The 27215-nt window shown below is 45.2% G+C and overlaps 1 protein-coding gene across 7 annotated transcripts in view; it reads right to left on the bottom strand.

Annotated features, from left to right (window-relative positions):
* The window catches only part of LCP2 (lymphocyte cytosolic protein 2), a 665418-nt gene that overhangs the window by 170210 nt on the left and 467993 nt on the right, over positions 1-27215 (bottom strand). For 3 of the 7 annotated variants that reach the window (XM_078653368.1, XM_078653363.1, XM_078653366.1), the window contains exons 8-10: positions 14103-14185; positions 6863-6923; positions 6685-6765 (exon numbers count right to left, since the gene is read on the bottom strand). In XM_078653368.1, coding sequence (XP_078509494.1) covers positions 6685-6765; positions 6863-6923; positions 14103-14185 — 225 coding nt within the window. The remainder of the gene's footprint in view (positions 1-6684; positions 6766-6862; positions 6924-14102; positions 14186-27215) is intronic. The other 4 variants (XM_078653370.1, XM_078653364.1, XM_078653365.1 and 1 more) reach the window with 3 other exon arrangements.

Genomic DNA, 27215 nt, shown 5'->3' with positions numbered 1-27215 from the left:
TGCCCGCCGGGGCTCCCACGTGAAGGGAGAGCCCCGGGACAGAGGAGCAGAAGCAGGGAGCCCCGCCCGCGGCTGACCGGCGAGGCCCCGGAGAGGAGGAGCCCCGCCCGCGGTACCCGAGGAGCTTGCGGCTAGAGAAGTAGCCGCTCCCCGAGCAAGAGAAGACGGTGAGTGCGGCGCCTCTGCAGAGAGCTCCTCAGCTCTTGGGGGCATTCCTTCTTTGAGCCCGGGGAGGCTCTGGCCTCATATTTGTTTTCGAGCCCTGAGAGGCTCCCCGCCCCCATTTTGGGTTCGGAGCCTAGTGAGAGGCTCGAAGCACCCCCAGTGTTCCCGGGTCCCCCGTGAGGGACCCCAACAGCCCAGTGAGGCTGCATCTTTTTGGTTTACGAGTCCTGAGGGGCTAGTGAGAGCCCCAGGCAGAGCTGATTCCCAGAGCCCCGTGGCTCCAACGAGGGGGACATGCATTTCTTTAAGGAGCCAGAGTGCTCCTATGCACCCATTATGGATTCACAGCCTGTGAAGGGCTTCAACGTTTTGGGCGCAGTGTTCCTGAGGGGCCAGTGAGGGCCCCTGTCGCAGATTTGTTTTCCAGCTGCCCAGCAATTAGTGGGCAGCTGCACCGTTTAGGTCTCTCTCTTTTAGGGACATGTACTCTGGACTTTAGGAGTGAGGCGCACTCCTTCATCCCTGGCCTTTCCCCAGCTGCGCAGCACTTAGTGCCAGCTGCAGCGTTTAGGCCCCCTGTTCTGTCCCTCAGCTGCCCAGCACTTTGTGGGCAGCTGCTACGTTTAGGTCTTGGCGCAGTGGCGCAACCTGGACCCTGGACTTTGATGTAAGTTCATGTTAATGTGATTTCTGCAAAGTGCTCTTTGCTGCACCGCTGAATGTGTTGTTGATACATCATGTGCCTTGTTTCTCTTACACCTCTGAATGAATGTTATGCATTGCTTCATGTGTTTTTGTCCCCAGGTCTATGCCCCTACTTGTATTGTGATACTGAGGTGGTTGTTCTTGCTAGTGCAGGTGGTGCTAGTAAGGTCCTGGTTCCCTGCGTGACCTGTTCCTAGGGTGGTTAGGATTGCGTAGGGGGGACTTACCAGTTACCAGTGGGTACTGGTTGTGTGCTTTATGTCTTATTTTGTACTACAGTGATCTTCTGTTATAAGTGATCCCAAGGGCTTGATACTAAGCTTGCCCCCTGACCAGAGTCCCAGGACCAGTGGACTCTATGGTGCCTTCCCTGCCAAATTGCTGGGACTTGTCTGATCTCCCTGGGCCCCTGGTGCCTCGCTGAAGTGTGCCTCGCTCGTTCCCCTCGGCAGCTCGTGCCGGCAGCCCGTCCAAGCCTCGAGCAGCGCCGCTCTCCCCTGAGCCGCGCCGCTTCGCTGGGTCGCCCGCATCCTGCCTTCCCCTCCTCTTCTGAGCCGCACACATTGGTCGCCCCAGAGAAACGCTTGTACCGTGCCGGCAGCCCGTCCAAGCTCTCCCATGAGCCGCGCCGCTTCGCTGGGTCGCCCGCTCAAGCTTACTAAGGAGGTCACTCGCATTATCCCGTGCAACCAGGACGGAAGGTCTGAATCATTTTGTCCACCATAAGCGTGGAAGGGTATACTCAGATGTGAGTCCCTTGCTCATTGCACCATCAGGATTCAAGCAAGCCGGGCTGAGGACGGCTGAAATGCCAGAAACCGGTCCCCGGGAGCTTGTTTCCTTCCCAGTATAAGAATTGGCTTGGTAGTTTGGTTTGCCCTGTTCCCATCTTGCACTGGGACAGGAACAGACTAATTTGCATGTAGCCAGGTTCTGAGCTGGGATGGTACAGTGAGCTAAAAAACGGTGATGGATCAAGCCCTGATCTTTGGACTGGGTAAAAGTGGTCTGCTTAATTCAGACACTCTGTTCATCACCACCCCCTTTTCTGAATCATTTTGTCCACCATAAGCGTGGAAGGGTATACTCAGATGTGAGTCCCTTGCTCATTGCACCATCAGGATTCAAGCAAGCCGGGCCGACGACGGCTGAAATGCCAGAAACCGTTCCCCGTAAGCTTGTTTCCTTCCCAGTATAAGAATTGGCCTGGTAGTTTGGTTTGCCCTGTTCCCATCTTGCACTGGGACAGGAACAAACTAATTTGCATGTAGCCAGGTTCTGAACTGGGATGGTGCAGTGAGCTAAAAAACGGTGATGGATCAAGCCCTGATCTTTGGACTGGGTAAGAGTGGTCTGCTTAATTCAGACACTCTGTTCATCACCACACACTTTTCTGAATCATTTTGTCCACCATAAGCGTGGAAGGGTATACTCAGATGTGAGTCCCTTGCTCATTGCACCATCAGGATTCAAGCAAGCCGGGCCGACGACGGCTGAAATGCCAGAAACCGGTCCCCGGAAGCTTGTTTCCTTCCCAGTATAAGAATTGGCTTGGTAGTTTGGTTTGCCCTGTTCCCATCTTGCACTGGGACAGGAACAGACTAATTTGCATGTAGCCAGGTTCTGAGCTGGGATGGTGCAGTGAGCTAAAAAACGGTGATGGATCAAGCCCTGATCTTTGGACTGGGTAAGAGTGGTCTGCTTAATTCAGACACTCTGTTCATCACCACCCCCTTTTCTGAATCATTTTGTCCACCATAAGCGTGGAAGGGTATACTCAGATGTGAGTCCCTTGCTCATTGCACCATCAGGATTCAAGCAAGCCGGGCCGACGACGGCTGAAATGCCAGAAACTGGTCCCCGGAAGCTTGTTTCCTTCCCAGTATAAGAATTGGCTTGGTAGTTTGGTTTGCCCTGTTCCCATCTTGCACTGGGACAGGAACAGACTAATTTGCATGTAGCCAGGTTCTGAGCTGGGATGGTGCAGTGAGCTAAAAAACGGTGATGGATCAAGCCCTGATCTTTGGACTGGGTAAGAGTGGTCTGCTTAATTCAGACACTCTGTTCATCACCACCCCCTTTTCTGAATCATTTTGTCCACCATAAGCGTGGAAGGGTATACTCAGATGTGAGTCCCTTGCTCATTGCACCATCAGGATTCAAGCAAGCCGGGCCGACGACGGCTGAAATGCCAGAAACTGGTCCCCGGAAGCTTGTTTCCTTCCCAGTATAAGAATTGGCTTGGTAGTTTGGTTTGCCCTGTTCCCATCTTGCACTGGGACAGGAACAAACTAATTTGCATGTAGCCAGGTTCTGAGCTGGGATGGTGCAGTGAGCTAAAAAACGGTGATGGATCAAGCCCTGATCTTTGGACTGGGTAAGAGTGGTCTGCTTAATTCAGACACTCTGTTCATCACCACCCCCTTTTCTGAATCATTTTGTCCACCATAAGCGTGGAAGGGTATACTCAGATGTGAGTCCCTTGCTCATTGCACCATCAGGATTCAAGCAAGCCGGGCCGACGACAGGTGAAATGCCAGAAACCGGTCCCCGGAAGCTTGTTTCCTTCCCAGTATAAGAATTGGCTTGGTAGTTTGGTTTGCCCTGTTCCCATCTTGCACTGGGACAGGAACAGACTAATTTGCATGTAGCCAGGTTCTGAGCTGGGATGGTGCAGTGAGCTAAAAAACGGTGATGGATCAAGCCCTGATCTTTGGACTGGGTAAGAGTGGTCTGCTTAATTCAGACACTCTGTTCATCACCACCCCCTTTTCTGAATCAATCTTCATCAAACAGCTGAACTGTTGGGATTGAGATAGGATCTTACAATTGGCAACAGAAGAAAGAACATCCAGCATAAAAGGCAGCTCGCTATCTTTTTTCTAGGTTTTTATACAACTGGTCCAAGACAGAAGGTGAAAATTCAATCCTGTAAAAGAGAAGCTGTATGTGATGAACACTCGGTATGCCATGCTCCATCTCAGCCAGCTGCGACTAATGCATAATTCAAACTTGACATATTTAAATCCTCAAGAGTGATGCATTCTTCATGTCTCACATTTTTACTGGCAGAGGAAAGGGGGACCGTGAACGCAATTCCTTTTCAGGTCTTTACAGTGATGTGGAATGACAACTTAGCATAGGACTGATGGTGGCCATCTAAGAGGTATTTCTTTGGTTGCTAACTGATCCTGTAATTGGATTCCAGTTAAAATTATTTTTTGTATTCTTATTGTTGCAATTTTGTAGAACAATTTAAACAAACCTCTGTCGATTGAGGGCCAGTTCGGGGCCGTTAATTGGCTAGCATGACTCATTAAATTGGATCATTCAGAGATGAGGTAAATCGTTTTTAGGTGAGTTCCTTAAATATTTAAGTTCATTTTCATTTCCGGTCAAAACACCGAATTTATGCCATCTATGTGGTATTGTGGTACAATGTAGTATCTGCATTGTTTTCTGCTATTATAGTGGGAAACACTGACAGGAGGGGATATGGAACCCACCTTTAACAGCCCTGCACTGAGGGCCAGAGCCCCCGTCTCACCGTTTTTGATTCTGAAGAACAGGTGGCTTTCCCTTGTCCTATGCCTACCTCATGTAATCAACTACCAGATGTGTCTCTTACAGAGCATCCATTGTAGCTGCAGCTTCAGTGCTGTGAACAACTAGAGTTTCATCGCAGAAGATGAGGAAAGAGAGCCACTTAGTGAATATAGGCCTTAGCCGTGATTCAAGGATCAGATATTCCACCATTCCGGTAGCTATGTTTCTCTCCTGGAAAATAGTAGCTACGTTTACTACTACCCTGTTGGCGCTGGCAACAATGCTTTATGTCTGTGCTTGCACCAATGAGGATGAACCTCTGGAACATTCAGCACTGCTCCTGAACCCAACATTCAGGTTGACTAAAATACATACGAAGATAATACTTGTGCTTCTCACCACTATGCTAACCCGTGTGTGCTAACTTCAAGTCTTCACCACCATGCTAGTACCATTAGTTTCCTCTAACATAAGCCTGTGTGGTTTCCTGTTGTCCTTTTCACTGTGAAAATAACTGACATATAAAATGTTCTGCAGTTTTCTTTTGCATTTTCCTAATCTTTGCTTAAGAAAATTACTAGGTGGTAGTATTGGTGTGACTCATATGAATTTGTTTTCTCCAAACTAAAGACAAAACCAAATTCATTACTCAGGTGATTGGGAGACATAAGTGAGCACTGTATAAAAGTACACATTTTACGAAATCTGAAAAATATTATGCATACTGTCAAATCTACCAAACTCTTGTGGTAATGCCTTGATGTACCATAAATTATTTATTTTTTAGTTCTCTGGAATCTCTTCAAGTTCTTTTATGTCTTAATCCTGCTCCAGTTTGCCCCCTTGTCTGGCTGATCCTGTTCCAATTGCCCAGTCCTTAGCATAAGGACTTCCATTTCATGTTAAATTCGTCTCCATAACAATTAAATGGATTGTTTCTGAAACAGGTGCAGAATCACTCCTGTTCCTGCCAAAGCCCTCCGTTTCTCCTAACTCATGAGGGTCTTGAAAGACCAGAATACATAGTATATAGTGGCAGTAAGAAACATCTTACATTACTCCAACTCCAGTCAGCTGTTCCAGCACTGACTCAACCTGGCATGTGAGCAATAATTGAAGGCAACCATCTAGTATGCAGAGCGATCTGCTTGGTACTGTCGGTTATTCTATTTTCATCTTTATGCTTCTGGGATCTGACAAAGGCCTCATAATAACAAATAACAACTCCCTCTCAGACTTTGGACAGAATCATGAGAGTAACCGTCCCTCTCTATCCCTAGTTCTTACCTACCTCCTATAGTGCTGCCCTGAAACCCATGTTGCTTGTCTAGTGACACCTCTAATCAAACACCGCAGTCATATTATCTTTAAGATAGTTACACAGAGCATTTATCGAAACATCCTCTCTCTTGATATAAAAGACCTTGCAAGATACATGAAAGTGCCTTTGTATAGTGATACTAGGTATATTCCAGCTGTAATCGCTTCATTTTTTTGTGGGGCGACTACTTGGGTTGGGAAACAGAAAGGGTCCTACCTCTTACAGTGGAATTACACCCCTTCCAAGTTACCGAAGGTCTATGATCTGTGCAAAACTCACAGTGAATATTTTAGTTCTAGTCAGATTTTTCCAGATGGCATGAGATATATCCAAAATGGGACTGGAAAACAGTTTTACTTTGCTTAAAACTGGCTTTTGAAGTAGATTTAAAAAAATCCATTTTGCAATCCTATATTTTATTATAAATTGTCATTGTGTCTAAATTTTAATAGATGTGAACATACACTCCACAAAATTTCCTATAGTCAAGTATACATGAATTTAATAATCAGCTACTAGGCTTAGTCATACCATTTTAATTTTATTTATATAGTTGATACCAGGGAAAAACACCCTTACTGTTACAAACCTGTAATACATTAATATATGGATTATAAAATTGCAGTTTTGCAGATTTATGAAAGGGCTTACAAGTGTACAAAATTCTTATTCTACAAAATTATTCCTAAAACTTCCCCAGTTTTGAAGCATCTATCCACCAGATCTTACAATCTTCTTACATGCACTTTCAATTTTTGTTTTGTATAAATTGTTTCCAATATGCATAAGGTCAAGTACATGGCTGGATTTTTCATTACAGCCTGATGGTCTGATTCTATAGCACCTAACTACGGGCATTATACATTATTAATATGTGTTCACAGCGTTGCTCGGACAACAACAGAAACTAATCACATATTCTTGAAATTGATGGATACGTTTCTGACCTTGCACTGAGGAGTTGTTGACACTCATTGATTGTAGGAGAGGTAAACTTGGTTTTGACCTTCTGTCTACCGTTGGAGCTGCTGAAAACAAATGTAAAGGAAGAAGGCACCGTTAGAACACTGTAGAATGGCATTTATAGCTGAAAGTAAAATAAATTGCTGTATTATTTTCACATACGTTTTGAAGGTTTGACGGCTCTTTTATCATCAAGGGTAGGTACCACATGGGAATTAGTCTGCTACAAGAAAACCAAAGAACATTAATTAGTGTGTATATGTGTAGACATGGATAATTGTTGCACCTATCTTCCTCCTCCCAAAACCTTTAAGCAGTCACATGCAAGTGTTAAACAATTGCATTTACGGTGCATAAAGTGGTTTGCATTTCAGGGTACCTCCCCTCTTTAGAGTCACAGAAAGTGTCACAAGTGCCCTTTTTGTGAAACACATAAGCGCTTTATCAACCTTGCACACTGAAGATGTGCCACTAATAGTCTGCATATAAATTGGCGACATCCAATCCACTGAATCAATCTAGGATGGCATGGTGCACATTGTGCCTTTGTGGATGAAATAGTCGCTAAAGTAACCACTCTGGCAATGCTATGACTTTGACTGTTATACCTCCTATCTCATTTTAGGATGATATTGCTAGCATTAAAAATGACTGCATTTAATATGCTGGTTGATCTTAGACAAGCGTCATGCTTGAAAAGTCGGATATTACAATCCTGATTAATTGTTCAATAGGCTGTGCCATGTACCAAATGAAACATTTCAACGCAAGTCATTACAACGCATTGCGCTGGAGGGCGCTCTAGGATAGGGAATAGTTTTAATTTACTATCCAACACCTTCCCTACCATCCACGGGGACTGGAGTTGGAATAGTAAATTAAACTATTTACTATCCAGCACCCCCCAACGCAAGTCGTTGTAACGACTTGCGTTGTAAAACTTGCGTCGTAAAATCATGCGTTGTAATAGCATGCGTTGTAACGACATACATCCGCAGTGAACATGACCAACTTTTTGACAAGCTCCAGTGCAATTTTTAGTCTGCTAGAGAGAAGAAATTCACTCTGGACAATATCAGGGCAGAGCTCGTCTCTCTTTTTGCTGTCTAGTATACTGTTAATCTATAGCGAGAGGGTTGTTTGTGAGATTAGGCACAAGAAATAACGCATACATTAATCATAATGCTACATACGCCTGGATAACATCTCTGAAGGCCACAGCACCATTACCACCAGGACACTCCAAATCCAACACTGGATATGAGAAAGCATTGTCTGAAGAAATAGGAATCAAAACCACACTACCTCTTTACCATTTGTTAAATCATCCAGGAACTAAGAGAAAGCAAACTGTCAAGACTCAAACCTCTCATTCAGCCCCCAAACCAATTCTGTGATCAGGACGGTCAATGTGAAACTATCGGTGCTCTGCAAAATCCTCTTTCTCCTGCAAACCTCTCACAGATCTAAGCAAGAGATCGAAGTGGCAAGATGCATTGTTTTGGGCCATATTGACAACTGCAACATACTCTTCACTGACATGCACAGAGTTTGCTGGGCAGACTTTAGAGCTTCAGAGACTACACAAATAAACCTGCAAACGGTTCCTAATCCTAGCATATGTGACTATGCCTGAGTTGCTTTCCAACTCTCCCATCAGCTAGCAGCTAATGCAGGGTTTACATTTAAAACACCTAGCTTCACCCAGATAGCCTACTTGAACAAAGGCCTGGCATACTTACAAAAGTCGGCCCTTTTCTGTGTTTGCATAAGTAATTTTTGCTCATTTTATTTTTAATATTTTATATATTTGCGTAGTGCACTACTACCCAGGGCGACTAGGCGTCATCAACATTCAACACTAGCTCCTGCCTCTTTCAACAGTTCTCATAATTCTAGCTTTAATAATATGTATGTAGAACGGAGCAGTGTTAGCCCATAGATGTGCCTTTCTTTTGGGTGACTTTGATCGCTCTCGGCTTTGAATCCACTTCCTCTTTCCAATGGCATGGATCATAATGGCCTCACAAAGAGAAGACGCAATTACACGCACATTACTTTCAGGTCTCTCTTTATAGAAGGATTTACATTGAGTGGCTACATTCAGTCGACTTCAGGAGATATTCTTTAGTGATTCAATGCTAGTTCAAATCACAAGTGGCAGAGATAGGACTGTGGTTGACATACACGGTTTATTTAGAGCAAAATCCAAGCCCTCCTTCATTCAGTATCTAAGATCTTTGAAGGTGGGGAAGGGCAAAATCATCTGATGAGTTGCATAAATGCAAAATTTCAGATTAAATATAAACTTTCGCGTATTACCAACTCCCTGTGACAGTTTTAAGTGTGTTGAGTTGTTTCGTTTGAAGAAAGAAAAGAAAAAGCTTTGTAGATTATGTAGTTAACACATAAGTATCTTTCCATTTACCATTTCACTGCATAAAGTTGCACAATCTAAGTCATTGATACGTTGATCCGGTGTTTCTGATGGCCAATGTCATTTGTGTGAAATTTGCGCTGCCGAAGTCAGTTAATCAAATTTAGAATGAAATCTTCTAATTTAATTTTCACTGGTGTCTTTGAGAAGATCGTAATTTTCACTGGTGTCTTTGAGAAGATCGTACAATTACGTGGTGCTTAATGTTTAACATGTTGACTATGAATTATTTTTAGGTCTCGCATAGAGCAGTGCATGAGCTGCTTCTACGAGGCATGAAGTAATCCACCCATTGCATTTCTCTTTGCTTCCTCACTTACCATTGGTGAAATCTGGCATTGCTCTTCTTAACTTGCTCTTTGTTGGCTGGTGGTCTGACACGTCACTTCTGATTTCTCCCGTTTCTGGAGGAAGCAGTATCGATCAACTACTGTTAACTTGCGCTGCAGGGCGGCATCTTTTAAAGTAGGCACTACTTTGCTTTTTTATCCAGGGCGCCTGGTTCGCGCCCCTCATTTATTACGGAGAAAGCGCAATGTAAACAAGCATCTGCCGTGTTACTTTATACCTTATGGGTAGCTTCCTTCTTTCTATGACCCGAAATCACAGATATTTGAAAGAATTCTGCCCCTTCCTTCCTGTTTTAGTAAACAGCTACTATTCGGCTGCAGTCCTGGAAGGAGTTAGTCCCGGGAGCCGGGCCATATCTGCGGGCACCGAGGCACACGGGTCAGTCCCTCAGGATCACCAGTCACCCTCATACACCCTCCAGGCTCCAGCAGACGTACATGGAACAGACCATTACGGGTCATAGTAATTGCACAGACACTCGGGCACAATGGCTCGGGTGTACACACACGCGCCACAAACTGATTGCGACCCCAGTGTGCACGCCCCCACACGTGCACACTCCCGCACCTACAGCGAATGCACGGACGTGCCCAAGAAGCCACCCAGGAACATCAGCAGATTGGAGCCACAATCTGACTGAAGAAAAACACCGCAGGGCAATCGGTTCAGCCCATCCTTTCCAGGTCCTTACACTTAAACTCTACCTGGCCTACAGTGTGACCCTTTCCTGCTGAGCTACAGCGTGCATCAACTTATATATACAGCATGGCACGAGAACGCAGTCAGAATGCGCACACACTCGTTTATAAAATGATTCACTCATAAAATAGCAGATACGGAAACACGCACATATCTTTGTGGACTGAAATATACCGGAACACACACCGTGGCATAAAGCCCCTAAACACGGCATCAATCGCTCACTGTGGCATCGCCATGATGTTAGTGACTGGCCACCTGACTGTCATGCTGTGCTGGATCGGGCTTAGCGGTGCTTTGACCCAGAAACCACTTGAAAGTGAGTACAAGCATTTTTTTCTGTTTTGCAATGCCTGTCTCTTGCTGTGCTGTCGCCCGAAATGACAATCTTGTTGCTGTTAGTTTCTCAGTGGCCTGTGGTGTCTATCACCTTCATAAGTACCACACCATGATTCGAGCCAGGTCGTTATAGTGGTGAAGTCCCTGTTTTTTTTGTTAGTTGCAGTTTTATTTAGCGCAAACTCGACCCAAAGGTATTGGAGCGCTTTACATAACCACCTGTCAGTGTTTACTCTTGTCATTAGAAGTTCCTGCCTGGGTGTGTATTTCCTGGCGACGTTCAGGCACTTGCCTTCAGTTTTGTCTGTGGTTTTCACCTCAGATGCATCTGATGGGGTGGATGGGCTATTCCTTAGTTAGTGGTTTTCTTGCGACCTGGAGGTGACTGTCCGTACCTCTGGTTCTCGTGTGGGTTAGGAGTGTTTGGCTAATCTAGGTTTTTTCCCACTAGGTTTGAAATCTCTGTCTCTGGGCATGTTTTCTTGCACATTGACCCGCCTGTTCGCGCTCATCAGTCCTTCACTCTTAGCTCAATGTGCCCGTCTACTCTTTATGCTTAGTGCTGTCTGGTTAGGGTGCCCGAGTCACAGTTGGCTTGAAGTGCCTGTGCTCAGGCTGCGGATGGCCTTTATGATTAAAGTGCTTGCATAGAGGCCGATGCTCTGACGTGGTCTTGACATCCTCTTGTCCCGGCTGCGGATGTGTGTGTTTGATATTCTTGTACATAGACCGTGGTTCTTCTACTTTGGGTTTAAAAAGCGCATTTTTGTTCCCAGAGTTTTATATAGTGCGAACTTGACCCAAAGCGATCTCTCTTTTATATACGACGCTAGTGTTGTTTCTTCGCCAGCATTTAGTTATTTTCCCGTTTATTAATAGCCACTCTCGCGAGTCGAGGGTCCGCCTCTTGCAAGGGCTTGTTGCTGATATTTTGAGCTGGGCCACAACGCCGCAGGGACTCAAAGCGCTGGCTGTGTTGTTCGCTTTGCGTTTCATTGCAGGAGACTTCTCCTCTGAGGTATATTTCCAAGTACCTTATTATGCATTGTTTGTGAAAACCACTGCCACCCCCCTTTAACTGTTCACATTTTTATAGGCCCGTTTACACATTTACACTGACTTTCTACCTTGGGAATCAGGTTCAAGTCCCAAAGTCGGCTTTGATTCTGGACAAATCACGTTACCCCTCCCTCATTGTCGCACCCTTTTCACTGCCACTACAATAAGGTGCCAGCGTCTACCAAACAGCATGCATGCTGGCAGCCTGTCTCTTCTTGGCGAATGCGACAATTACAGTACAACTACATGGCAGCAAAGTCACAAGCACGCTCTGCACAAGCATGTTACTAAGCAGCATAACACAAAAACAAGCATTTTTTACTTTTGTTCGGGCACTCAAAAGATATCAGAGGACTGGCTCGAACTAGGTTCCCCTGCGTCAAAGTCGCCCGCTCCAGCCATTATGTCAGATCCTCTTTGTTGCCCTGGTCTGCCTGATCCCTCCTCCCGCAATAATCACAGGATCACAGGCATAACCGGATCAGCATCAGAGTTGCCAGATTGTTATGGTTACCAGGGGTCCCGGATTTGCCAGGACGGTCCAAGGGTCGACTAAAAACGGGAGGAGGTTTATTTTATGTTTTACAAAGCAGTTAACAGTTGTTCCAAGAAAGCAATTTAATTCACAGGCAAGCTACTGGGTTTCAAAATCGCATCCTATGTATGTTCTCACTGCCTGTTTTGTAATTCTCTGCTCAGAAGCGCTGTCATTCTGTGCGCTTGCTTGAGGAAAAGTAATAGTCCTTCTTCTATTTATGTGTAATGTCCCGTTTTTTTGCTTTAAAGTTCTGGTCATCCTATAGATTGTGCTATATCCCGCACAAATGGGTGAGACAAAACTCACCTGCCGGTAAACAGATTTTTGGGCTGATTTGTGCCCTGTGTGCCATTTTACCAGATGAGTTTAGCGCCTCGATGTGTCTAGTTGCACACTGCCCTCTGAGGCCAAGCTCAGCTGGCTGCTTTCCTCGGCCTCTCTCCCTGCCTTAGGCAGCCTCAAGCCCTCCTCTTTCCGAGACCAGCCGCCTTCCAGATCACAAACTGTGAGGCAGCAGCAGCCTATCACGGGCACACATACAATAATGACATACGTAGTTACATTAGGGTGCGAGTACACGTCATGCGCCTTAATCACTTAATGTACCTACTTGTGTTATTTTAGGCACCATCCCCCAGTGGTGCCTGGTGACAGGGCCGTCATTCTCATTTAGTGTATGAAAACGCTGCGAATGAGGGCCCTGTTTGAGCGAGGTGGCTTCTAAAGGGGTGGTGTCTAGAATTCTACTTCTGTAAACAGGTACCTAATTTGACCTCTGCATGATACTGGTTTGATGACTTTGGCTGACATGTACTGGCTTCAGAATAGAGGATTTCTAGAGCTTAAAAATTACTTGAATTACTAGACGTTGAGAAATTCCCAGTACTTCGAATAATGTTGACCAATTCCCTTTTATATGTAGTTGCTTCTCTGACAGTGCCCTAGGTGATCATGCTCATAAAGTTCCTTTCAACATGGTATCACCTTCCAGGAGCAGCACTTCCTGGCTCTATGACACCAAGAGGTCTTGGAGCAAATACCTCAAGAAGGCATGCTACTCTCAGGAAAAGGGTCTAAATATCCTGTGGGCCCCAGTTCAGAAAGTTGACTCACCCTGTTCTTAAAACATGATATGGAGTCAATGCAAGGAAGAGCTGAAGCAATCTTTTCCACAAATTCCCTGGTACTTTGTCCGGAAATCTGTGGGCCGAGAATGTTACCAGGAGGGACACAGCAGGCGCCGGTCCAGTCGACTGCACTTCGCTGTAGGTGAAAAATCTTTCGGTGCACGTGCCTGCATTTTGTAATGAAATGCATTCTTCCTCCGTGTGAACAGTTCTTCTCAGACAATAAAGGGGACGCTTAAGATCTTGGGATACAGGTCATGAAACGTACCTGCATTTACTCAGTTTCCCTTCTCTGCATCGTTTCCACCCAATGGAGAGCAGTCTGCTACCCCTGCCCCGTTGCCCCAGCCATGTTTCACTTCATCCTCTGATTAATTTTGTTTTTTAATAGTAACCATCAAAGGGGTTTTTCACCCTTTCACACGTAGAGCTTTTATAGGAAACTCCTAATATTGGAACAAATAATATTAAACAGCAAGCAATTGCAATGCAATAGGTCTCGCATTTGTGAAATTTTGAGCGATCAGCATTGTAAATGACAATGCCATTTTTATTGAAGTTTTTTTTTTAAACAAATAAACAAAAGGCTCTGGCATTTACAATGCCAATAGCTAAAAATCTCGCAAATGCGAGACCTATTGCATTGCAAATGCTTGTTTTCTTTGCAATGAGTCTCTATTACAGTGTTGTTCCTCTTAAGTAAACACATTGTTGAAAGAAGCATTACAAATGTAACATTTCCTGCTAACAATAGTCCACAGTCATAGATTTTACAAACCAGCAGAAAACGGTTTAATTTATAAACCTAAACCGCATACACAACTGAACATTGAAATATTTTAACTTTCTTACATAACGTCCCTTGCTCGCAGACGAAAGAGGCCCAGATGAGGGAAGAGGTCGCTGGGGAGGAACAGGCGCTGCTATTGGGCTATCTGAGGGGGACAAAAAAACACAGTAGAACTGAAGTCAAAATACAGTCTTAATCAAATGACATTTTCCATTACAGTCTGAGAGTATCGCCATATGCTGACTGCCCAGCCAGAATGCACCGCACCAAAGCCAGGGATCAAGCAGACAATTTCAGCCGCGGCCGCTCAGGTAAGAGCGGTGGGGCCGGTGGGGATGGTTGGGGTAGGGGGGATTTTCGAGAGAAGACCGTAAGGGAAAATTAAATAAATTATTAATTTTCCCCTTGAGGTTGTCTCTCGAAATCCCCCAGCCGGCCCCACCGCCTCACCTCTCTTACCTGCAGCGGCCGCAGCTGGACAATTTACTCTACAACGTCACTGAAGACCATGGAGGTGGAATATCTTTCTTTGAAGCCTAGCCTCTTTTCTGATTAAGAATGAGCTTGGAGCGGAACCTGCACTAACCTTCAAAATGGAACATAAAGCAGGTCATCGAGTTTATGTGATGTTTCTCTGATTTTCCACTCATGTATATCTCATGCTCCATGTAAATATATATATTTTTTTACTCAATAAAAAATTACAGAAATTAAAAAAGCAGGTCATCGAGTTGCTGGTGCGTATAAGTGAGATAAATTGAATCTTGGAGACTTCACAGGCACACATCAGAAGTGTGCTTCCTATGCGGAGCAGTGATATATATAATATATGGTATAAAGTACCACCTTGCAGCACATTACAAGGATATTGCAAGTCACTGAGGAGTTTCATAACCATACAGATGAACAAGGCTGAACGGCGTGCTCCTTTATAAGGCTGTGGAAATCCAAGGTGACTTGTGATATCCTTATCATGTACTGCAGTGGGTACATTAGTCCTCATCACACATGGCCACACCATCACCTTTCCCACCAACCAGTTAACTTTTGGTGCATACATCTTTTATATGAAAGAGAGAGTATGTACGCAAATTTGAAGCACACAAATAGATCTCTAGTACAAAATGATACACCTCAAAAAAGCTGTCACATATTTATTGCAAAAAGATATTATTATAATCGGTTTAATACAACTCAGTTTTCAAAGGAATGGTCAGTATCTTGGAATATGAAGAACCATGCAGCAAGATTCACATTTTTCTACTACCTAAAGAGTGCAAACAATAATCGTGTTGCCATAAATATTTCCTGTCTGCTTGTCACTGTACAGCTAGAAAAACACAGCAGAAGAAAGAAGAGCAATGTTTTGTTTCCTTCTTTAAACAGCTGCTTTAATTATGCGGTGTGGCCTGACTTGACTTTCCCCTTAGCTGCTGGCTCTGACAGCAGCCATGGTGATGTCAAAACTCAACTGTAATAAGCTAATATGGTCGTTTACAGTCATGTGGGTTTTTATACAGGGACTACATAAATCAATATATTATACATCACTTAAAATACAAAGACACAGTCAGTGTTGGCTGGGGCCAGACCCTGGTAGGCCAAAATGTTAGCCCTCGTCCCCAATTTCAGCATACATGCTCTGCATTAGAACAGCTAACACTATACAGAACCATTGGCACTGCTTAATTTGAGTCGAAGGTTGCAGGTGGGGGATGCCACAATCACTTTTGAGGTCCTGCATTTATTTTTCCGTATCTGATTTTGATCCAGATTACTTGAATGAAAAGTTCAAAAGGGAGAAAGAAGGAAGGAGTACATGGTGGAAAAACTGAGCAAAAGAAACAAAGGAGAGATTAAAAATACCTGAAAGAGTGAGATTAAGGCTGAAGGAGTGTCTGGTGGTGGATGAAAGAGGCACGAGGAGGAATCAAGTCTATGAAGCCTTGGTATTCAGCACACGACATTCAATTGTGCCAGATGAGAGACTGAGTAAAGCTTTGGGCATTGGCCCTTTTTTTATTACAAATGATGCACTGTCCCTTGATGATTGCGAACATCACTTGCAATACAGAGACACAGCCAGCGTAGGCAAAGCCATATCTCTGGTGAGTCAAAATGTTAATGCTCAACATATTGGAAAGCTAACTCACTGCACGGAGTCTCAATGGTCACAAATATTAGTAAAAACGCAGGTATACAGAATGTAACAAAAGCAATGTTTTTGAAGCTCAGACCTATTAAAAGTTACAAAAAGCTATGTGAACCGTGTGGCTTAGCAGTGGATAGCCGTTCCCAACGTTTGACTGGTCCCCTGTCTGTTGCATATTTCTGTATTTGGATGTGAAACAGGTACTAATGAAGTGAAATATTTGCCCATACAGCGGCAGTACAAAATGACAAAATAAGGAATTAATACTATCACACAATGTGCAGCATTATGTCACATATTTTGCCCTTCCCTGCTGCATAATTTAGCAAACCCTGCCGCAAAATGTATCCCTCTCCTGTGACATAGTCCCAGTGCCCCTGTCCATACTGTAGCAAGGATGCTACGTTGAATTATAAGTTATTTGTTAACTGCTTGCACACAGATGTGTCTTTGTGATTTAGGATGACACGATCTTTAAATCTTCAGCAAAGAGGCGAGAAGGTAATTATTAAAAAGTCAGGTTTTTAGCTGGCCTCTGAAAAATTGTTTCTTCCCATAAACCCAAAAGGGGAAAGTTCCACAGTTTGGCTACTACCGTAGACAATTCACAATCTCCATAAGTAGCCATTCTGGTCTGAGAGGTGGCAAGCAAATATTGGTTTGCTGATATGAGGGAGTCTGACAGTAACAGAATGAAAATGTATTGGCCAGAAAGGAGGGTGATCAGTGGTGTGAGATTTTAAGGGCCTTAAAGGCTACCCAGTATCAAGTGAGTAGCCAGTGTAGAGATCGCAGTAATGGTGACAGATGCGATCATCTGGGAGTTTTTGTACGCATTCATGACACAGCAGTTTGAGCAGCTGCGGGCCGCAAAATGCGATGCTGTGCGCGCTACGAATTTCGTTTTATTAATTAAATTGTGTACTTACCTGCAATTATCCATAGGCCGGTTTTTAGGTCCCTCCACCCTGCCCCTCCCTGCCTCCTTGCCCCACCGTAAATCCCTCCACGGCCCGTGGCTGAGTTTGAGCAAGTTGTAATATACATAAGATATTGTTTGGAATTTCAAGGTAGATTGAATTAGTGTAGTCATGATGTTATTGGGTGATAGACTGAGAATGTTTACGACTGGTGACATCAAAGAAGGATTAAAAAGTATCAAAGAAGGGTAGAGAATATTTTTTAGAAGGCAAGGTCAGTGAAACAGATTTGAGCCACATTTATAGATTGTGTTTCCAAGGACACTGTCCAAAAGAACTCCTAAATTCCGCACCACTGTATACATTCTGAACCACTATTAAAGAAAGTGAACTCAATTTTAGCACACACCCTGCCTTACGGTGGGTAACAATATACACACTATTCAATGAGAGCTAGTCTGTCAAAAAGCACAGAGATGCATTTGAACAAAGCTCCAGCCTTGGCTGGTCAAACATGTTAAATGCGTCTTGTTAGAAATGGGATTCGTGTTTGGCTAGGGCATGCGCCTAAACAAGGCAGAAACCACCACTCTAGTCAGGGCAAGGGAGTTACACGCTGAAGATAACCTCTACTCACCCCCTTGGTAGCTTGGCACGAGCAGTCAGGCTTATCCCAGAGGTAATGTGTAAAGAGTTTGTGCAACACACACACACAACAGCAACACACTAGGCACACCACAAAGGGAACTCCACACATGGTTATATAAAAATAGCCTTTGTATTATCCAAAACACATTAGAATGGTAATCACACCATATACACTGTGCCAACTGGCACTAGGCAATATTTACAGGGGATTATATACACAACAGGGCCAATTGAGCCACTGTCAGAACCATCACAAAGCACAAATAGTAAATGTAGAACACAACCAGTAATTACTGGCAAAATACTGTACTCAACATTATAACATAAATCACACTATGCAATAAAGCCAACCTCATTAACAATGAAACACATTAGGCATAGGTATCACCAGTATAGACACATTATGCAATAATCAGGGCCTCACACACTGAAACTGACCCCAGGCCAAATGGCCTTCTCTAGGGCTCAAATGCCCTATGTCCAAAATGTCAGGGCTGGTCTGCCAATGCATCAACATCAAAGGCGCAAAGCGCTGGGGCAGGGCAGGAGTGTATCTTACTCCTCCATCTCCAAAAATGCCCCCAAAGGAAAAGAATGGCGCTGGCACTACTGTGCCAACTGGGTCCCCACTGTGACTCTACAAACAAATGGGCCCAACATTGCAGCTGCCCGCGCTGGTGAGGTGCAGCTGTGGAAAAGGCCTGGCACCACGTTGCTGCCTGAGCCCCTCTCCGGGACTCTTAAAGTCAAAGGTGCCTTCTCTGAAAATAAGCACAGGCACCACTGTGCCGACTGGGAGCTCAGCTCTGGGACTCCTAAAACCAAAGGTGCCCTCTCTGAAAATGAGCACTGGCACCACTCTGCCAACTGCAAACTCCTCATTGCAGCAGCCCACTCTCTTTCGGGATCGCTGAGAGCAACAAGCACGGGCACCACTGTGCCCAATATGAGGCCCCACTCACCAGGGTCTCCCTCTGGTGCAACGGGCACCAGAAATACTGTCCAGACTCAGCCCCCACTGGCAGAAAGAAGACACTGTCCCCTCAAAGCCCCACTCACCGGGGCTCTCTGCCTCCTCCGGTCTCCTGGGGCAGGGGGGGGAAGGCACCGACAATGTACCTCAGTAGCCCCCCTCCCGGGGCTTCTCCTCTTTTTTCGCTGTGCACCTGAGACCCGCGCCAGAGTCTAGCTGGGAGCCTGTGAGGCTCCGGTCCTCATCAGGCACACATGGGGCACTCCTCGTCCACGAGAGCCCCACCTACCGCCCGAAAGCCTCTCTCCACCGGATTGGCCGCACACCATCCTCCACCAGCAGGCCCCGCCCTCAGTCAGGCAGCTTGTCTGGCTTCCGGGCTGCGGCGGTGATTCTCTGCTCAATATGGGTGGCAATACGGGGGAGGCTCCAGTTTGAAATAAAGACCATTGCGGGGTGAGCACCTGGGTAACCCATCAAAACGTCATGTGGGCTCCCGCTAGGAAGCGCAATGCGGGTTGGACACCCGCTGTTTAGATATGCAAAAAGCAGGGTGGGCACCCGCACACAGAGGCGCGAAACAGCGGTGTGGGCTCCTGCTGAAACCTGGCAAAAATGCGGGTTGCGCACCCGCCTCCCAAATATGCAAAAACCGGGATTGGCACCTGCTCCTTCCACAGCAGTACGGGGGAGTCCCCCTGCAAGCAATTCACAGCAACACGCTGCAAGCCACAAAGGCTCCTCTGTTTGCCAATAAAGTCAGAGCGCCCACAAGGCGCTGGATTTCTAAAAAGGTTCAAGGGCCACGGCTGGGTCCAGGGAGGCCAGCACACAGGGCCCTCCAGCAGGGAGGCAAGCACTTGTGGCAGTTGCTCCTGGGTCCCCAGCAGCAGCAAGCCCCAGCAAGTACAAGAACAGCACAACCATCATGGAGTCACAGCCCCTATATTTATATCGCAATTTCCTTTTGTCTCCAGTACAGGGCTTTGGGGGAACCAGATGCAACTGGTTCAGGGGGAAATTGGAGCACTTTGTTTACAAGGCTCCTCTTCCTCTTTGTCAGGTGGGGGCTCATCATCAGACACACTACAATGGGCCGAGCCAGCATTGTACAGGCTAGGCACAGGCCTATTCAGGGACCAGGGACTACTCCTCCCACTACTCCAAATACAGATGTCCCATTCAGCCTAGTGCTGACTCACCCTGCCCCTCCTGGAGCCACACAAACCTCACCAGCCCCTGTCACTCAAAAACCAGACATGCAATTCACATCAGGCAGGCAGACACATAGCACACAGAAATGGCATCTTCTAAAAGTGGCATTTTTAAAATAGTTATAATAAATCTGCGCACCCCATCGCACAGCATTTATTATCACTATTCCAAATATACCAAACTTGACCACGCTGTGCCTCTCATATCAGGAATTACCGCTGAAACACTTATCAGGGAATCCCCAATGCATTCCTATGGGAAGGCAGCCCCACAGTATTGAGATACCAAAATGGCTGTTTGTCACTCATAGGACATGACACACACTTAAGGTACATGTCCTATCTTTTACCAACAATGCACCCTGCCCATAGGGCTAGATAGGGCGAACCTTAGGGGTCACTGACATGCAGTAAAAGGGGGGTCACAGACATAGCACACACTTTAGGTGCCACGTCACAGTGGCAGTAACACTGCGCGCACGGACCCTGCAATGGCAGATGCCTGGGATAGGTTAGAAAGGCTACTTTGGTGGGTGGCGCATTCAGCGCTGCAAACCCAGCAGTTGCATTTAATTCACCAGCCCTGGGTGTATGAGATACCACTTTACAAGGGACTGACAGGTAAATTAAAGAGGCCAAACAGGTGTAGACCATTCTTACCATATTTACCACAGAGAGCACATGCACTTTACACTGAACAGCAGTGCTAAAGTGCCCAGAGTCCTTAAACCACCAACACTATGTCATAAAAAAGGCTTGAAGAAAGGCAAAAAGTTTAGAGATGACCCTTTAAAAAGGGCCAAGTCCAACACTTCTCAGTACACACATGGCACATCAGAAGAACAACAGGATACACAGCACTGGATGATCACTAACAATACATTGAAGATGGAGACGCAGTGTGCCCAAATGTTACCCTCACCATCTCATTAAATTCTGCATTAGAACAGGTATCACTATACACAGAACTAGCTGACAACAAACATCACATAGAAACTAGAGACAAATACATCATGTATGAATCCATGTCCTGGCAGCACCAAAGTTATCTCACCCTCCCAGCACTAGCATCCCTCATTAAAATGGAATATATTACATATAGAACGTACTGAACAGACACATCTTTTAAAACACAGAGGCACATTTGAATGGGCGCAATCCATGCCTTGGTGTTCACAAATGTTAATCAGCACATCTCAGCATAGACCTCCTATATTAAAATGGATAAAACAATTCAGTGAACATGATGATCGTGAACATCAGAAAAATTACATAGACACATATGACATGAACAAAGTTTATTGCTCCAAGTGGTGCAGGGCAAACTTGCCCACTCTTTGCATGTCACTGAAATTTACCAGAATGTTTGCTGACACACATAATGAATATGCACTTAGCACAATTTTCTTACGTGACAAAAGGATGAATGATGTAAAGTAAAGTCCACATTTGTAAAGCGCACAATCACCCGTAAGGGTCTCTAGGCGCTGGGGGCCGTGTGGAAGATTAAGCGAGCTATTGCCCAGAGTCACATGGTGCTGGGCTAACCTGCCGCCGGAGCTGGGGATCGAACCGTGGTCCCCAGATTCCAGCGTCAGTCGCCCTGGCCGCGGCGCCACACCTCTTCCACTACTGTATTTCCAGGTACAGCTGCTGTCAACTGGAGCAGTGGGCGCCACCCTACTACCCGGGGGAAATATAAAAGGATTAGAAGAAACAGAGAGCAGCTAGCAATACATTGTGCTTGCTGCTCAGTGACCAAGTTGCCTAAATCTGTGGCATTGATAATAGGCGATAGCGATGTTAGCGACTGCTTTCAGGTTGGGTACGCCCACTTTGCATGTCATTAGCGATAAATATCGCTAACATGCAAAGCGGGCCCCAAACCGCTCGCTATCGCCTACAAGCTGTCGCACGCTGCTGTTAGCCACAGCTTGCTAATAGGGCGATCAAATTATTGCCGCTTTGCGGCTGAAAACGGCCGCTAAAGCGGAGATAATCTCATATCGCCCGCCTTGATAATATACCCAAGAGTTTTATTTTGGCCGCTATTTAGGTGGCCCGGGCGGGGTTCAAAGATCTCCATTAATCTAAAAGGTGGGGGCGGGCCGGCCATCGTGGACAATGTAGTAGTGGGTGTGACAGTGATCTCTGCCTCCTTCACTTCCAACGAGCAAATCCTATTGATTACCTTGTATAGGTGGGCTGGGGCCTGGGGGAGGAGTACAGAAACTTTCTTCGAGTTAACCCCTTTAAAGCGTTGTAAATAGACCTCCCCAGTGCTGCGCTGTCCATTGGAACTAGTGCTGAATGGACGTCCAACGGTCGTGCGCAGCACTGGGGAGGTAGTGGCCGTGACGACCGTTGGCCGACGGCAGCAATTAAGGGGTTAAAGCTACTGGGTTCATGTGTGTGCCAGAGCAGTCCCGTCACCTGGCCCCCTGGAGACTAAAACATGTGAAGATTTCTAGTGTCTTTCAGAATGTGTTGTTTGGTGTTTGAAAGTCTATTTTTAGTATTTATGAATATAATTAGCCCAAGCATGTCTTGCTCCCTGTCTGTGAGTGTTCAGAAGAATCATTCATGCACACATCCTCAGCATACGAGGCGCACCCAACAACTCGCTTAGGCCTCTCAGAACACTTAACACATACTTATTTGGCTCCAAGTGCTGACAATAGAGACAAGTGAGCAGCTTTGCCCTGCGGTGGTGTATGGGCTTTAACCCTACACTGCTGGTGTGCCTAACATGGCCTTCCTCCCTTAGTGACACCTCCCTCACCCCCCACACCAGAATCAGTGTCCTAAACTTCTTGATTAACAAGAGAGTCCTGGTGTCCTTATGTCATTGTCTATGTAGCAATAAATCACCCAGTGAAGACATGAATCCACTACATATTTTATAGCCTCAGTTCATGCAGGAAGGGCCTGGAATGTCTAGACGTAAACTTGGGACTGCATCTTGTGAACAACTGCAACCCTCCAGCTCATTCGGTCACTTCTTGCTATATTGAAAGTGCATGTCTGGCAGTGTCTTAACGCTTTGTGTGTGAACTGATGGGGTGTGAAATGCCATCATCCACAGGAGTTTAAGCCGAATCTGATAATTGGATTAACACTCAAGTACTGAATGCAACATGCAACATTATAGCACAGCTGACTACTACAGAGACTCTGGTTTCATCTCACAAATGCATCCGAGCAGGGTTCAGATCATTGGGCGATGCTAGTGCGATACTGTCCTAGTAGTTTAATTATAAAGGAGGGCAGTTGCATTTACAATGATGGGGCTGTCCAATACGAGGGAGGGTAGGGGGTGTAATGGGCTGAGGGATGTCTTTTTATACTAAGTTTGCTTGCCGATCCATTGAAAGCCATGCACCCACCCCTTGTTGCGCAAGTATTGACGACTCATTCCATTGCTGGACATACAGTTTGGCAGTAGAGCACATTTGGGTGTTTTTTTAAAGCCAGGTAGACACAGTCTGGTTCCCATAAATGATGATTTGTTATCATATCCCGTGTAATTGTCACTGTTGTATTCTCAGACTCAATAAACGGGGCCTGCAGCGTATCACTCTTTCACGCTGCAATTCCACTTCTCACCCAGTGGCACTGGCTTTAGGACCCAGCGCCGTGGTGGATGGCTGCAGTCGGAAACAGCCACGGGTCAAACGCTGCAGCAGAGTTCCTTATGTTCCCGGCCCATAGTACAAATGTCCCGATAACGCTTATGGCTAGTGAATCTGCTGGAAAGATCTGAGTTTTGTTTAGTGGCATTTTTGCCTTATCCTAAAGTGGTGTAGAAAGTTAATGTGCCTCCTGCAAAGCACAACACATAACAACTGGAGAGCTCAGTGGGTTACTGCTTTTGTCACAGAGAGATCCTTTTGTTACTTGCAGCGCATACGTTACAATCCTAATATAGCACAGTGAGCTATGAGCTAGCAGCAAACTTCTGCATGCAAACTGGACTGCATATGTTTAGAACTTTTTAGGATTCTTCAGCTATGTTAGTTGGTGTAAGTTAAAAAACAGAAATGGTTGCTTTGGATTGCAATGAATTCTTATTAGTAATTCAGCCACTGCTCATATTAATGCTCCAGTGGCGACGGGCATCTGTGGAGGGTAGGGCACGGGCGCACACAATATTATTTAAAAAAAGAAACTTACCATATGCAATGTCCTCGCTCCGGACCTCTTCTTAATTCAAGAACTGGAGCCAGATGCTGGAACACCATGGCTCAATCCTGGAACTGCTCACATGCAGCATGTGAGCAGCGCCCTGATTGGAGGGAGATGCCTCACTCAGTGCTCCACCGCGCTCTAGAGGACTGCACTTACTCGCAATCCAGCTGTCTTAAGACATTAAGGGGCACATGCATCAACCTATTTAGGAAGTGCAGACGGTGCGAATCGGTAAATTCGGCCGTTTGCACTTCCTAAATACGTTTTTGGGACGCATCAAACTTTTTTTCTTAATTCGCATTTTTTTGCATTTCTAAAAAATGTGAATGCATTTAAGGAATCGCATTTGTGCGATTCCTTAAATGCAATGCATCAATTTTTAAAAAAATGCGAATTATGAAATTGGAAGTGCAAATTAACACAAGGTTGACCCTCGTGTTAATTTGCGAAAATCTTTCAAAAATGAAAAAAATGAATTTTTTAAACTGTCATGTTACAGACACACATGTCCTTAGGACATGTGTGTGTGAAACATGCACTTTCAAATACATTTCAGGGGTGCAGGGGGGGTCCTTTGGACCCCCCCCTGCACCCGTGGAATGCATCAACAAATTGCGAATTCTTAAATGCCTTCCCATTGACTCCTATGGGCCTTTCGGCCCATAGGAATCAATGGGAATTGCGAAAATGCACTATGGAATTCGCTATTTATTTGAGATTCGGTAAAAATTGCGATTTTTACCGATTCTCAAATAAATAGTGAAAAAAATGATGCATAGCATTTTGCAATTCTTAATTTGCGATTCAGTAATTTTCGCAAATTAAGAATTGCAAAACCTATGAATGATGCATGTGCCCCATAGTTTGAGAGGTTTAAAGTACGTAAGTGTGGCTGGCTGTCGCTAGACGGCCGGCCAAAAAGACATGCGCACTTTAAACAGTGCAATACCAGCCCCTCATCCTCCCTGCTGCTGTCAGTCAGCAGTGGCCCAGCCCTTATCCTGATGCTCCGCTTGAGCTATAATTACCATTTTATTTTTCATCTCGGGGACTTTGGAGGGGGTGGGATTGAAGTGGGGCGATGCTCCTACGCTCCAACAGAGAAGCCGCCCCTGAAAAATGCTCTCAGTTCATGATTGTTCATTTTGAACGCTGTGTAAACACAATTCAAAGAACCATTCATTCCTGTAGCTCGCTCTTGCAGTCCAAAAAAGAAGGGCATTGAGCTGAAGCCTGTTGCTGAAAGCTGACCGCGGAAGCGCAGGAGTGAAATATGGCTGTGACTAATTAGGCAATCGCTTCTCTAGCACAAACACACTTAGACATCTGAGCCCATCATGTCACCGAGCAACAGCAAATAACATTCACACACAAGGAAGACAAAAAGGGCAGGTAGAATACATGCATGCAAAAGTAAAGTAAATTACACACATGCAAAAGAAAAAAAAAGAAATATAAGGTACCCTTTCAGAATCACATACATGGAACTGAGTCCTTAAAGACACCAGTATGTGCTTCCTAAAAGCAAAATGTATTGTTGTACATATTTTTGCAAGAGTATTGTTTGCTGATTTTGAGGGTAGTTGTTCTGTAAATCAAATCGTGGAAGCTCGCCTTCCCTGGCTGAAGTCAAGAGGTTGATAGCGGTGACAGGAAGTGAACCTTTTAACAACGCCAGGATCCTTTCTGACATGGTATCCAATTTGTCACTAGTTGCTGCTCTAGCCTATTGCTTAATTATGCACCATCACATCAACACCATGAGCATGGAAGGCGGGGAATGAAAGTTTTTTTTTTATCCCACTGCATGTCTAAGCATTGAGATTTGTGCTCGTCTGAAATCTCATTACAGATGACAACAGAAGGGTGCAAAGGTGGTCAACGTTGCTGCAGCCAGATAAATTGTGACCTATAACAGAGAAGTAAAAAAGAAATGAAAAGAGTTCACTCATCTCCTCAGAGAATAGTGGTGCTCAATATTTGTTCTGGATCATTAACAGAGTGCCAGGGGATGGTGCATAAACACCTTGACCTTCATGCAATACTTGTGCTGATTTATTCTGCTGATAGGGAGTCATGTCCCAGACAGTGAGCATTAAGGTCATAAGAAAATGCTGGTTTTCCTTCTTAAAGGTTCTCACATATTTAGTTACAACCTAACTTGGTCAAATGACATAAATCACCCCTTACTGCTCAGTACCAATTGCAGCGGGAAATAGCCATTTTAACACAACTTTTTCTACATGCGAGCTAACAACGCCTAGCGTTTACTACGCAAACCATTACATTGCATGCGCTTTTTTAACGCTCGCGATGTAATGGCTATCCAAGTCGTTGTGAGGAAACTGAGACTGTTTCCTCACAACGATGTGCACCGCCCCTAGAAACAGGAAGCAGGAACCGGGAGCAGAGACAGCGACGCTGGAGAGGAACCACGAGGAAAGAGAGGTAATGGGGTTTGTGCTTGGGGTGGGGGTTACTTTTGTAGGGTTTAGGGTAATGTCAAAGTAGTGTTGTAATGTTTGTGTTGTGTGGGGTTGTGTTGTACGTTTTAGGGTATTTCCAGGGTGTTTGTGTAGTGTAGTGTAGTATTTTAGGGTAGTGTCAGTGTTTTAGGGTTTAGAGTAGTGTTGTGGTGTTTGTGTAGTGTAGTTTTTTAGGGTAGTGTTTTAGGGTTTAGTGTAGTGGTGTAGTGTTTGTGTGGTGTAGTGTTTTAGGGTAGGGTAGTGTTTTAGGGATCAGTGTAGTGTTGTCGTTTTTGTGTAGTGTAGTGTATTAGGGTCAGTGAATTATGGTTTAGTGTAGTGTTGTAGTGCTTGTGTAGTGTTTTAGGGTAGTGTCAGTGTTTTAGGGTTTAGTGTAGTGTTGTAGTGTTTGTGTAGTGCAGTGTTTTAGGGTAGTGTTGTAGTGTTTGTGTAGTGTAGTGTTATAGGGTTTAGGGTAGTGTTGTAGAGTTTGTGTAGTGTAGTGTTTTAGGGTTCAAGGTAGTGTTGTAGTGTTTGTGTAGTGTTTTAGGGTTTAGGGTAGTCTTGTAGTGTTTGTGTAGTGTAGTGTTTTAGGGTTTAGCGTAGTGTTGTAGT

This window comes from Lissotriton helveticus, chromosome 7 (genome assembly GCF_964261635.1).
Source record: "Lissotriton helveticus chromosome 7, aLisHel1.1, whole genome shotgun sequence".
Lineage (NCBI taxonomy): Eukaryota > Metazoa > Chordata > Amphibia > Caudata > Salamandridae > Lissotriton > Lissotriton helveticus.
This window is presented reverse-complemented; position numbering and strand designations above follow the sequence as displayed.